The sequence below is a fragment of the Corvus moneduloides genome, chromosome 1 (genome assembly GCF_009650955.1).
Source record: "Corvus moneduloides isolate bCorMon1 chromosome 1, bCorMon1.pri, whole genome shotgun sequence".
NCBI classification, from domain to species: Eukaryota; Metazoa; Chordata; class Aves; order Passeriformes; family Corvidae; genus Corvus; species Corvus moneduloides.
In genome coordinates, this window is record NC_045476.1 from 2422111 (window position 1) to 2436666 (window position 14556).

Genomic DNA, 14556 nt, shown 5'->3' on the forward strand with positions numbered 1-14556 from the left:
AGAGGTGAACATAAACATCTGTACTAGCACCTGACTCTATATCCCCACTTCAGCTTTTTTTTAAATAATACCACAAAATCTTGTGGAGGTGGTAATTCACAAAATCACCACTGTGCTGCTCCACAGCTGGGCTACTGGTGCTGAGCTCAGCATATTCCCAGGACGGGATTTTGGGCTGTTCCTGGAAACCAAAGGATGTGTGACACTGCAGTAACACAGAGACAAAATGCACCTCGTTTCTGAAAGCTCATCCCTTCACTGGCAAAGCTTTCTGGCCTGTTGAATAAATATTTTTCTCATTTGGTACGGGTAGCCAAAAGCTGTGAATAACACTGAGTGCCGGACTTGATAAAGCAAGCTCCTTCCCATCCAGTCCTTTCATAGCCATGGGGAAGATCCGTTATTTTTCAGGCAAAATTAATGCTTATTCCCTGCTTGGAAAAGGGATTTGTATATTCTGAGATATAAAGGGTTAAAAGGTCTTTATTCAAATCTACTCCTGTGCTATAACAGGGCTGTAACAGGAATGATCCACAATATGGGATTGTAGTCAGTGGTTGATGTCTCCTTCTCTGCATCACGTGTCCCTTGTACATTCAGAAAATTTGGGTTCTCTGCAAACATAAAATGCAAAATCACTTCTTCATGATACAGAATGATGCAGTGACAGCACAGTGTGCAAAACCTGCAAGTCCTGTGTCAGTTTGCATCCATTTTCAGAGACAGAACCTGGTTCTGATCTCTCCAGGCAAAGAATTCCAGTGGGCCTAAAACAGAATAAAAATAAATGCGTCGTTAGGTGTTCTGCTCAGTCAGATAAAGGGCTCCTGAGAAACCTCTATTTCACGGAATCACAGCATCATTGATTTTGGAAGAAATCTCTAGAGATCATCCAGTCCAACCCCACAGCTCATGCTGGTACACACATGTATGTGGATATTTTGTGCTGCATGAAGCAAGGATTCCTTCATTGCTGAAGAAATCAAACCTGAATCACAGCAGCAGTAGTCTATAAAAGGATTAGGATAACCCCAGTTACATTGTGCTCAGCAACACTTGATTTCATAGGATAGTGAAACACCTGTAAAATTCCAACCATCCTTGTATTAACAGACAATTTTGTACACTTTATTTTGTCCAGAAATTTAAAATTAGATCTGTCTTTGAAATACGTTTTGGTCTATCCAGCCATGCATGGCTTACTCTCCATAAAGGAGCATAAAGTCGACTTTCTCTCTGTTCCATGTGCCTTTTTCTCCTGGTTTAAGGCATGTTGGTAATTGGATATATTCTGTAGCAGGCGAGATCTCAGCTTTTCATGCTGGGCCTTCAAAACATCGTTGCCCTACAACTGCAGTCATTCCATGACCCGGAGTGAGGGTTCACGGATGGGTGGGGGGAGAATGGAAAAGAGTGAAGGAGCTGCTGCCGTTTTCTAGCTCCTCTAGGCAGGTGAGAATTGCAGGTCCTGGGGCACACGTTGGCTTCTAAGTCTCAAGGATCTTCTGCGCAGGTGAACAGGGCCACCACCAAAGTCCTTGCCCTGGCCAAGAGTGAGGGTACAGTGGAACCAGGACCTTCTCCAGTACCACAGGTGATATTTGCTGTGAGAAACACGTTTCTACATCTTATGGAAGGGGATGGGATTGTGCTCCCCAGCTGCACAGACACCAGCTTGTTTCTTCAGTCCCCCCATCACCAAAACGTCTTTAAGATCTTCCATCAAGGGCTACTCTCCATAAACACACATGGCAGACACATGGAGTGGCAGAGGGAACCTTAGTGAATGGGATCAAATCTTGCAACAAGTTTCCAAGTGATGTTTGCAGATCTGTCTTTGCTCCCCAAGGTCTGCCAGGAGCATTCCAAACCTTCAACCTGCTGCAGCAGTTTCAAGAGAAGCATTCCAGACAGAGATCCTGTGTGGGTTATTCCAGCTGGCTTGTGACCAGAACAACCATTTGAAGAACAAGGACAACATAAAGTCACAGAATGTCCTGAGCTGGAAGGGTTCCTCAAGGATCATCATGTCTAACTCCTGATGATCTCTCAGCTTTCTCTGTCATCTTTTTGTGTCCCTTTGTAGTCTTATAAATTTTTTTTTTAAGTTGGCATAGTTCTGCTGAGAATGATGTTTCAGAGAGATTTCCATTTTCAGACTTCATTGAGATTTTTCCTTTTGACCTGCATATCACATTGTACATGGATGGTCCAGTCTGATGTCTCAGGAGGGACTCCTTGGCTGCTTTGGAAGCTCACAGTATTTTAGGCCAGATATATCTACTGTGCCTTACAGCTGCCTCACAAGAAGCAGAACTCGGGTTTTAAAAGTGCTTCAAAGCAGCCTCATGGATCTCACCACCTCCAGAGGAGCTGCATATCCAGCTGCTCTCAGCATTTTATGGGCTCTCAGTCTGAAATGTCACTGGTTTATGATCTCTCAGTGATCTCTAGATAAAATACTGTAAAGGAAATCCTATTGTTTTTCCCCTAACGTTGTGTCTGCTGCAGAGGAACGCGTGGTTAATCAAAACAATATTCATCTGCTCCTGTGGGGTGCCTTTTTTTTGTCACAGTTGTCCTGGATCTTTGCTCCTCACACTGCCGGTGACTTCTGACAGCCAAGACCACCCTGGGACAGGAATGAGTGTCTGAGGGCTGTGTTTCTTTCTGATGAGTAGTTATATTTTAGTCACACAAGGAGCTTCCAGTAGAGTTTGTGGTGTTTTCCTATTGCTCTGTGAGGTGGTGAGTTGCAGGGAACCACTCACTGCAGTCCTCTGCATCCCACTTCTCCACATTCGGGAAGCAGAAGCGTTTCACATCCAGTGCTTCCCACCCTAGAAGATCTCGGAAACACTGGGAGAAAAACCAAGCCCAAAGGGAATCCCAGCAGCTACTCTGCACAGCAGTCCAGATTCAGGACGGTTCCAGCACAAGCCTTAATTCCTGGTGGCCCATTTCCCAGTGTGATGGTCATGTTCTAATGCACCAGTTTGGCTTCCATCCTGCTTGATGCTGACGTGAGCACAGACTAAACTGCTAACCCCCAGCGTGCCCTCCCTGCTTGCACTGTCATCCTGCTTGCTCCCCACGGGCTCTGCGCTTGGCAAAAACCCTCCAAGTGATGACTTCATGGGGATCCACTAATGCATGTCCTTCCTGACGTGTTGGTTAACAGATCCCACCATTGAAGTGGTCAGTCCCATGCAGGACATAACTGTTGATGAAGATGGCCCGGCAGAGTTCATATGCCAATATTCTAGGCCAGTGCACGCCATCTGGAAGAAAAATGATCAGGAAATACATGCAGATGGGCAGCGAGTGATTATCGATCAGGACTGGAATGTGAGCATGCTAAAAATTAACCCCACGGTCCCAGAAGACACTGGAATCTATTCTTGTGAAGCTGAAGGCACTAAAGTGATGGCTACACTTGATGTTCAAGGTGAGGTCTTCCAGCCAGAGAGGAAGACACTACCATGGGTTCCAAATAAAAGAGGTAGAAAAATCATGGCAAGGCTTTGCAATAAGGGACACACCAGATACCTGCTCTTGGTGTTCACTCCAGTACTGAAAACGAGGATAAAAATAGTTGGGAGATAATGGGAATTGAATATGAAACTGCAGCATCAGCTGAGCTCTAATTAACACTCACTCATGACACCATTTAGCAGTCCCACCTCTTCTGCAACGATCTGGAATGTCGGTGTGATGGGATGTGTCCTGCTGAATTGCTGTAAAATCACAGGTGTAGTGTTGGTCCAAAGGAATAATATTAAAATTTCTTTGCTCTTCAAGAGCACTTTTTACACAGTGTGACCCAAACCCAGTAAATAATGGATAGTGTGGAATTCCATTTGATTTTCAGTTAAGGCAGCTTGGTTATTTACATATTTCAAGTAGTGGTCCCTCAGAATTTACCTCCTCACTTGGCATCAGCATTTCTGAAGGCCCTGAGGATCAGCAAAAAGAAAAAAATTAACAAAATTTAAGACTTTACATGGATTTCCTTATTTTTTTTTTCTGCTGCTTATGGAATTCCTGGTTTTGGTTACCAAGTGAATTAATATGATCAGCAAGAGCAGGTTCTGATTTCTGAATATTTGTGGCTATTTTGCCTTCCTGCTTAAGTGGACTTGTTAGTGCAGAAGAACAGGGTGTTATTTATTATAATATTTTCTACACTGAGAAGCACTTTCTATTTCCAGGATTTAAAAAGATTTTAATGAACTAAAATTACCTAAAAGCATCTCAGAGGATGTAGAGTTAGCAACTGGCTGCTTTCCATAATTAGGAAAAACAGCACTTCAAAAGTACACAGATAAACAACTTGGGTTGTTCTAGCAAAAATTATACATTCTCCGAGAAGAGTCTTCAAACCTCTCATTGTTCGCCATAACTATGAATCTTACAAAATTCAGATTTTTTTAGTATCATAGAAACCCAGAATAGTTTGGGTTGGAAAAGACCTTAAAGGTCATGTAGTTCCAACCCCTTGCCATGGGCAGGGATGCCTTCCACCATCCCTGGCTGCTTCAAGCCCTATCCAGCCTGGTCTTGGACACTTCCAAGGATGGAGAGTTCACACACATCATCTCTGGGCACCTCATAATTAGTAATAAGTTAATAAATAGCTTGTAACTTGTGCTTTTTGGGTATGTTTGTTTGTGTGTTTTTGCCATTAAATAAACTGCTCAGTTTGGAGGTTTTTTTAAAATTTTATTTATTTTTACTATTTTTTTTTCTTTTTTTTGCTGTGCACAGTTCCAGATGATCTGTAGAGATCTAAACAGGGATGTCCCGGGGTCTGGGTTTATAACACAAAGCATGCTGACCGCTTTATGGCATTTGTGTAAACTGTATTTACTGAACCATGTGTCCCCACCCTTGTGCATATCATGTGCCCCTGTAGCAACATGAATTATATCCACATGCACCAGCCCATACTTAATTTGGCATCAGGCTGATTGTTTCTGTGCAGGTGCCAACTGATGCATGACTCTGGAGCGTGGAGATCTGTGCACGTTTCTGACCCCACAGCTCATCACACAGCATGGGAAAATAAACCTGTCACAGAGCTTTTGTAATAATTCAGAAATTTACCATTCAAAGTAATCTTGATACAGATTTTGACTTTCTGTGTGCTTCCTAGAGGCAGAATTATCTCAGATAATCGTCACTATAGCTTTGCCAGCCCTAATATTCTCTTATATTTGCTTTGTAAGAAAGGTGATAAGATTTTATCATGAACTGACAGTGGATTCACATCTCCCCAGTCATGATGATAATTGTGCTGTCAGGGAGATCTTTGGGAAATGATTCCTGTCATAGGACCAAAGGAATTTCATTACACTTTATCTTCCCGAGTATGCCTTCCTATTGGCCTGATTCGTACAAATATGACCATTTTTTTCTTTATTTATAAAAAACAGTCAGGTTTTTGGAGGAAATCTGGGTGAGATGCTAGAGGTTCTAGATGAAATGCTGGAGGTTCTAGAGGTTTATCATTATTTTTAAACTGTCTTTTAATCTTTTAAATTATAATATTGTGTTAGAGTGTGGCTGAAACCAGCAATTAAACTTACAAGCACAGTTTATCACATCCACATTTTTCCAGCAGCTTTGCAGCAGTGGGAATCCTCCAGTGCTCTGAGCCTTGCTAATATTCAGAGATATATGGTCAGATAATTAGTAATGTTCGTTGTCCTTCTTTTCTAGCCAAGAACAGCATTGTCCAGGGCTTGGAGAACGTGGAGGCTGTGGAAGGAGGGGAAGCCCTGTTCGAGTGTTATCTCTCCAAGCCTGAGACCTATAATTACAACTGGCTGATTGATGATGAGCCTGCCAAAACTACAGAAAACACTGAGATGGTTTACTTTGAAAATGGACTCAGGCATATCCTGCTGCTGAAGAATTTAACTCCCCAGGACAGCTGCAGGGTGACTTTCATGTGCAGCGATGCAGTGACCTCAGCCTTCCTCACAGTGAAAGGTAACTCAAGTGCTTGGGCAGGGGAAGTCTTCAATTTCTGATTGGAAAGGGGACAGAAACCAGGAAAATATGATGAGTAGGAGCAAGTTGCATTTGTTGTTGGTCTCTTACGTAAATGTTCTTCCCACACAGTAAATCATAGAATCATTCAGTTGGAAAGGATCTCTGAGACCATCGAGTCCAGCCTTTAACCCAACTCTGCCAAGCCCACCACTAACCCACAGAATCACAGAATGGACTGGGTTGGAGGGGACCTTAAAGATCATCCAGTGCCACCCCTGCCATGGGCAGGGACACCTTCCACTATCCCAGGCTGCTCCAAGCCCCGTCCAACCTGGCCTTGGACACTTTCAGGGACCCAGGGGCAGCCACAGCTTCTCTGGGCACCCTGTGCCAGGGCTCACCACACTCACAGGGAAGAATTTTTTCCTAACATCTCATCTAAACCTACTCTCTGTCCATCTGAACCCATTTCCCCTTGTCCTGCCACTCCATGCTCTTGTAAAAAGTCCCTCTCCATCCTTCTTGTAGGCTCCCTTCCCATACTGGAAGGTGCAAATTAGGTCATACCAAAGCCGCCTGTTTTCTGGGCTGAACAAATCCAAGTCTCTCATCCCCAAATGGATGATGCTTTACAATTTCCTTATTTTCTTGTTCTGTAGGATGTGACACGGTTTACAAGCAGCACCAGTTGCCATTGAGTTAGCAGCAAATGACTGTCCCAAAGTTGTCATGATTCTGATGTGTTTGGTTGTGTTTATAGGTACTTCAGGTACTTCAGAAAGGAGGGTTTTATCAGCAAAAATATTATCTCTGTATCCTTCTACTTTATGCTGTTACTGGAGACCCCTGTGGGGACCAGAAGCCCTTTCTGTACAATAAAGTAGAAGAGTACAAGAGCAGAGATCAGTGCCCAGTTATGGATTAGATGGGGCTTGGAGCAACCTGGTCCAGTGGAAGGTGTCCCAGCCCAAGGCAGGGGTTGGAATGAGATGGGCTTTAAAGTCCCTCCCAAACAAAACCATTCTGTGATTCTAAAGCTTCTATTCTGGCAATGTACATGGATCTTTTAATAATCTCCTTAGCCTCCAAGGCCTGGCTGTTCAGATCTTCTGCACAAATATTCACAAAATCTCTTGATTGCTTCTGTAACTGAGGGCTCGATCCCTGATTTTAATCTACAGGGTGGCGCCTGCAGTTCTTGCAGCCCCTCACGGATGTGGAAGTGTCTCTGGGGGAAAAAGCAACATTTAGCTGTGTCCTGAGTGAAGCTGTGCCAATTAATGAAGTGGCCTGGTACAGTAATGACATAGAGATCCAGTCGGGTGAGGACTGGGAGGTACAAGCAGATGGAAACAAATACAAACTTATTCTGAAAAAAGCCCAACTGCATCATTCTGGAGATGTGACCTTTGCTTCCAGGGAAGCCATTTCATCAGCCAAGCTTTCTGTGATAGGTAAGTGTGTGTTGCTCCAGCCTAGAGGCACTCTAAATCTGGAACATTTGTATCGAGCTACAACACTGAATTTCCCAATCTTTGTGCTGATTCTTTTCTCTTTGCCTCACATATCCCAAAATTGTGTTCTTAGTCTGAGAAGATACTACTGGCAACTTGTTCTTTGACCAGAGGTAATCCACCTCATCAAAAGAAAAATGAATCAGGCTAGTGATGGTAGAGATGCTCCCAAAGTTTCTTTAGCTGCAGTGATGCCTTAAGAGGCCTCCTAGACACAGAGACTGGACAGGAGTAAAAGAATAAAATAGGTATTTATTTGAAAGGCCTTCAAAGGTACCCCTGGGCAGCCAGAGGCTTTTGCCAAGATGGACCCCAAGGTGGACAGCAGGTCACGAGTTCTTCACACTTTTATAGGTGTGGTTCATTTGCATATCAGGGTTAATTCTCCAATTAAAGCTTCAGTTAATGATGTAATTCCCTTCAGCTTGCTCCCCTTTCAGAGGCTCTTTGGTTTATACTTTTTGGGCCTAGGACAGTCTGGGTGACCTCGGAGTGCAGGCCCGGACAGGCTTTTGTCATGTCCACCCAGCCTGAGAGAGCAGAAACCAACAGGCCACAAGAAACTTCAGAGTTACACTCTAAGCAGTACAGGATTTGAAAAACACAAAGGTCAAGATCTAAGGCATCACAGTCTCTTGTAAAATGTAACATAAACTCTAACAATTTTCTCAGAGTTCAACTTCACCCTCGGCAAATGTGGACATGGGAGGGAGCTGAGCTAGAGTCCACATGGAAAAATTATCCAGGAAAGCAGAGGAATTTTTGAAATCTGCTAATCAACTCAGGTGCAGGGCAACCAGTTTCCCAGATTAATGTGTAGCATATTAAAATCTTCAAGTGGGGAACACACAGCTCCTGCTTCAGAGACACGGGAGTTAATAGTTAAGTAGGGAAGATGATAATTCCCTCATGGAGCAGGTTGGATAATGACATGTCAGTGTCCATTTCAGCACCCAGGGTCTGGCTCCTTCCTGCAGTGGGACAAGTGAGTCACCCAGCAATGGTCACTCCAGCACTACCCCAGTGATGATTACAAGATAGTTGAATTTGTTTTAGCTGTAGCTGAGATGTTCAAGAGTCACTGATGGACCATCTGTTCTTTAAATGATTACTGGCAGTCTCTGTCTAATGATTTCTGAGGCTTAAGAGATCTCTGTTACATGTCCCAGTCATTTCCGCCACAATTGACAAAAAATGTTTGGTGGATTTAAATCAGTTTTTTCTAATTTGGGGCATTTATATTCAAGGAACATCAAAAAAAAAAAAAAAAAAAGTAATACCCCTCCCGTTGACAGACTTTTCTGTATTAAATTTGGCTGACAATAGAGAAAAGAAGCCTTTATGTTATTTTTATGGTGTCCAGAATTAAAGAACTGGCTGTTGACCATATTTGCCTTTAACTCATTGGATTGGTACATCATGGCAGGTCATTTATATGGTAAATGTCTTGAACTCAAGACTGAAATAATTATTTCTGTCTTTAAGGTCAAAGTGTAATGTAGGCAAGGAACATTTTCCAAAGTACTGAGTGTAGGGGTTGGAATTAGATGATCTTCAAAGTCCCAACCCAAACCATTCCGTGATCATGGACATTAGGACACCAGATCATTCCCATCACATAATTATTTGTTATTGCCTGATGCTGTGACATATACTGCAATTACACAGAAATTGAGTGACTTTCTATTAAAATATCAGAGTTACTCTTTAGTCCAACAATAATTATATTTCCATTGTGGCCAAACCTAAAATAAACCTAATCAAGGCTCAAATGTGCTTGAAATTTTCAGCTAAATTCATTGATAATACCAGTGTAGGGTTATTTTTATTTATGGGACAAAAGCAATGCATGATGTTAATTATGTGAAAGTTGGAAAATGAATGTTTCTCATTAGCAGTGTAGCTCAGGGCAGACAAGGATCACTCAGTGGTGCACAGGTACTCATGGTCATGACTTTACAACAAATTTACGATGACTTTACACTCGACTTTACAACCAGAAAAATACTCAGGTCGTTGCACTCCTTCCTCACGGCTTGTAGAAGACTCTTGGGTGTTTTAGGATGCTCATGTTACTGCTCATCACGGGACCTCTGTTGTGCCCCCAGCCCTCCCTGAGCCACCTGAAGAACCAGAAGTTCTAAGTCAGAGCAGCCACTCTGTCACTCTGTCTTGGCACAAGCCGCTGGGCGACGGTGGCCAGGACATCCTAGGCTACAACGTGGAGAGGAAAATCCCGGGCGTTGGCTGGCAGTCCTGCAGCGAGGGCCTTATCCAAAACACGGAGTTCACGGTGGACGGCCTGGCCCCAGGGGAACCCTACAGATTCCGAGTCTCAGCCATAAATAAAGCTGGGGCCAGCGAGGCGGTGCACTTCCCCCAGATGGTGCAGTTAGGTGAGGATGGACACAGGCCCCAGCGAGGACTGCAAGCTCCTGCAGACCCTAAGTTTTGCATGGCACACCTGCTTCACCCATTCCAGACATCTTTCAGCGCTTGCCTGCCAACACGATAGAGGAGGAAGAGCTTAGAATAAAAGTCGTTCTGGGCTGCTATGAACAAAACCTGCTGCATTTTTAGCACTCAGCACTGATTTCCTCCAAACTGCATCCAGCTGTCTTGCAGCCTGCACTGCATCATCCATGTGCTGGCCCGTCACCATGGGTTTCTTGCCTTGTATCCATGTGTTGGCCGGTCACCATGAGTGTCTTTTCTGGTGGAGTTAGGCCAGAATGAGTCAAAAGGGGCATGTTGGAATGTGTTTGGGGTAACCAAGACCATGACTGTTGGTGGGCAGTGTTGTCTTCTTCACCCATCTTTCTCTTTTTTTATGTTTTTTCTAATGTGTCTTTTTCAATAATCCCCACAAAGAAATGCTGGAGGACACAGTTCCTTCGCTGTCTGATGGTGAAATTTTGGAAGCTACAGTGGGATGGGGAGTCGCTCCCTCAATCTTTCTTTTCTTGCAACTCTTTCTGTGGTGTCACTCATCTAAATTCCTCAAAATGAGAATAATAATAAAAAAATCCTCTTTTGCTTAAGGTTCAGGCACACAATGCCTTTTTTTGCAACAATAACTGCTGCCAGTGCTGGACCCTGATGACTCTGCACACACTGACTTTGTCCACAACAAACCCAAGGCATTTTGGGCACCAATCCCCTCACCATGGTGAAATGTGCAGAGGGGAAGATCACCCTGAGGGATGTGCTGCTTTTGGGAATTCAGCACTGTCCTTTGCATCCAATCTGTTTTTCTTTGAGTATCATGGTTGTAGAAACAGCATTCCATTGGCAGGCCTCTTTCCAAAGTAAAGAAGATGCAGAGAATTTTTATTTTTAAATTATTTATGTGTTTTGATAATTTTTTACTCTAAGATAGCATAAACCTCTCTCTCTATATTTATAGATACTTTTTAGATTTCAAGATGGAAATGAATGCTGCTTTGAATAATCTCCTCTTTTCATTGTATTTACTGTTTCTTTTTAGTCTCACACCACAACTCCTTCACTTGGAAACATTTAAGATCTAGAAATCTGTAGAACTTCTTTAATTCTGGTGATGGATAAATGAAGACCAGCAAACAAACACAGGAATGTGAAAAATGCAACCACTTCTGCATGTATATGTTTAGATGGAGCTGGTTTAAGCGCTGGGAGTGTTTGGAAAGTTGTTTTGATATTATCTTTGGAAGTGCACAGTTTGGATGCTGCCAGTCTTTTCATTTTTTTTCCTTTGGTTGTTCGCAACAGCTGAAAAATCTGTAAATGATGGATGGGTTGGTTGGGTATTTTATAGAGTGATCTGGAGTGCCTTAAAGCCAGATGTTGGTTTGTTCTTTGTGTTAATTCACTTTATTTTCGTAACTGCAGAGCCTCCAGTTACAGTCACCCAACCTTTGGTGGGAGGATCAGTCTCAGAAGGAGGGACGGCTCGCCTGGAGTGCACCTTATCAAGTGAAACCAAGGACAAAGTGACTTGGTTTAAGGGAAAAGAACAAATAAAAGCTGGAGGGAGATTCGAGATCCGCTCTGATGGAACGAAGCAGATACTCATCATCCATGGATTCAAACCTGAGGATCAGGACAGCTACACCTGCATGGCTTCTCCAGAAGTCAAATCTGTTGCCAGCCTGTGTCTTGAAGGTACAGAGTGTGCTTTGCTGGGATGTTAAGTCAGGTCCAATATGGACATCCAGGGGGATCTCCACAGCTTGGACTGGAATTCATTTTCTTTTACAAGCCATGATAACAATCCACAAGGAATTGTTATTTTCCTGTTTGGTATTGCCCAGTAAATTTCTGCATCCTGAATAGTTTTGAGTTGCTCAGATAAGAGTTTCTGGAGGTGAAATTTAAGGTGTGACATTACGGTCTCTACATGAGCTTTTGGTACCTTTTGAGATGCTTTAGGGTATTCTTTGGATGTCCCACCTGACCTGGAGCATCTCAAAGGGGACTGGGCACCATGTAGAGGCACTGGATGTGTCCCAGACACCTTCAGACTTAGACACATCCAGCCAGGCAGTTATGTCCATGTGAGATGGGAGTTTCAGCTCCCAGCACAGCCACTGGATATCTATTCATGACAGACAGGGAAGCTCTGTCTGTCTGGGAGATAGGATGAGCCTGGATAGCTTTCCAGGCTCCCCTGGCAGTCTTAACAAGCAGTTCATCAACTGCAACATTAAAAAGGGCAGAAATCTGTTTATTGGGTTCAAATGTGCAAGGAATTAAACAAAAGAATGTTGTTTGATTATGTTTTAAGTGCATGCATAGAATCACAGGATTGCAGAGGTTGGACAGACCTTCTGAAGATGGTGTGGTCCATCCCCCTCCTCAAAGCATGGTCAGCTAGGACAAGCTCCCCAGGACCGGATTCAATTATACCCACCCACCAGAGAGGGTGTGAAGTCTCCCTCTCTGGAGATATTCAAAATCCATCTGGACACTGAATAATGTGATCCAGGGGACTGTGCTTGAGCAGGGAGGTTGGACTAGACACCTCCAGCGCTCCCTTGCGACCTTCCCCATTCTGGGTGATTCTCCAAATTCCCATTTTGTTCTCAATACAATGCTTAGTTAAGCATTAAGCAAGATGTTCTCCTGTACAATATTTCCATGTGCTTTCTCAGAGCTCACTCAAAGACATTTAACTCCTCATCCATTTAATTCCGTGCAGTTCCTACAGTGTCGATGCTGAAGGAGATTGCCAGGGAAGCTCCCCCTGCCAGCCAGCCTGAAGAACTGGTGGACGGGCACGTCCAGCCCAGCCTACCCCCTGAGGCTGCTCAGGAGGGAGATCTTCACCTCCTGTGGGAAGCCCTTGCCAAGAAACGCCGGATGAGCCGGGAGCCCACCTTGGATTCCATCAGCGAGGTCCCTGAGGAAGATGAGAAGCTTCAGAAGCTGAGGAAGGAGGAAGCAGAGATGTCTCACTACTACTCGGAGGAGTACTCCACGTGTGATGAGCTGGCCAGGACAGGAGAGGCAGACCTCTCTTTCACAAGCTCCGATGATGAGTCTAGAGCTGGGACTCCTTCCCTGGTAAACTACCTCAAGAAAGCTGAGAAGAAGAGCATCAGTGTTACCAGCAAGGTTCAGTCCACCTCCACAGGAAAATTATGGAAACAGTGGGAGACATCCACTGTGGAGACCACTGTGGCCACCACAGCTGCTCAGCCAGCTGAACCAGAGCTGCCAGATTTAGATGATCCCTCCATGAACAAGGCGGCTGTGAAGATCCAAGCTGCTTTCAAAGGCTACAAAGTCAGGAAAGAGATCAAGCAACAAGAGAGTCCAGTGTTTACTGAGACCTTCAAAGACTTCTCTGGAGAGCCTGGGAGCACCCTGCACCTGGAGTGTGTGGCCCACAGCAAAACCGACATGAACATCCGGTGGCTGAAAGATGGGAAGGAGCTCTCGGATGGTCGTTACTACCACATAGACAACTACAGTGACGGCACCTGCTCCTTGATTATCGCTGGCCTGGACAGGAAGGATGCTGGTAAATACACCTGTGAGGCATCCAATAAGTTTGGCAAGGTCTCACACAGCGCCAAGGTGGTGGTTGGCACTCAGGAAGCTCAAGTTCTTCCTAAGGAGAAGCAGAGTAAGCAGAGCACTGACAGTGAGACAGAGAGCTCGTCTGGCAGCGAGCTGGATGATGCTTTCCGAAAAGCAGGAAGGAGACTCCACAGACTCTTCAGGGCCAAGATCTCCACGGAGATCTCTGATGTGGAGGAAGAGCTCTTTGTCAGTGCAGATGAAGGGGACATAGATGTGGTTGACCACCAGACCTACCGTGAAGATGATCAGTACATCTACATTAAGTTTGAAATCATGTCTGAGGCCAAAGCGGCTGCCACACGGTTCAGAGAGATGTTTGGTGCTCTGGGAATTCCTGTGGAGATCGACATCTTGGAACAAGGCCCGAAAAAAATCGAATTGCGGATTGGGAAGGCGTCACCTCCCACCCTTGGGAAGTTTGCACCTCCAGTAGCGAGGCCTCCACCCCCTTTGCTGACTTCTGATACAGGTAGGGAAAGCAAATCTTGTTTATTCCTTGGAAAAGACAGCAGGAACAGGTCAGGATATCATTTTTTCACTCTCAAGTAACTTAAAATGTTTTTTTTTTTTTTCATTTGGTGGAGATACTTTTCTGAGAACTTTGCATTTTTGGAAAAGCGAACCATTTTTTTATTCTTTCGCATTTTGAGGGAGAGGAGGGATTTTGGTGCTGAAGGAGGGGGTTGCAATGTATTGACTTATCTATGAAGCCCTTTTTCATGCTAGAAATGTCACCTACTACAATGTGACCATAAATACTATGATTATTATACTTAAATGAATTATGTAGGGTTTAGAATGGTTCAGAGGGAGACAAGACATTTTGGCAAGGAGAGGAGCAGGGACAATGTATAATTGGCAGCTGTGGTACTGCTGTGCTGATGTAATATCTTAATAGTCTTCATCAGGGGGTTTCTTGACTGTTTTCACAGAGAAATGATACCAGACTGCAATTAAAAAAAACAGAAACCAGAAGTCT

General features: G+C 44.1%; 1 protein-coding gene across 1 annotated transcript in view; it reads left to right on the forward strand.

Moving 5' to 3' along the window:
* The window catches only part of OBSCN (obscurin, cytoskeletal calmodulin and titin-interacting RhoGEF), a 142241-nt gene that overhangs the window by 95707 nt on the left and 31978 nt on the right, over positions 1-14556 (forward strand). Inside the window, exons 63-68 of the mRNA XM_032133486.1 lie at positions 3182-3448; positions 5722-5994; positions 7179-7451; positions 9620-9907; positions 11382-11654; positions 12691-14046. Coding sequence (XP_031989377.1) covers positions 3182-3448; positions 5722-5994; positions 7179-7451; positions 9620-9907; positions 11382-11654; positions 12691-14046 — 2730 coding nt within the window. The remainder of the gene's footprint in view (positions 1-3181; positions 3449-5721; positions 5995-7178; positions 7452-9619; positions 9908-11381; positions 11655-12690; positions 14047-14556) is intronic.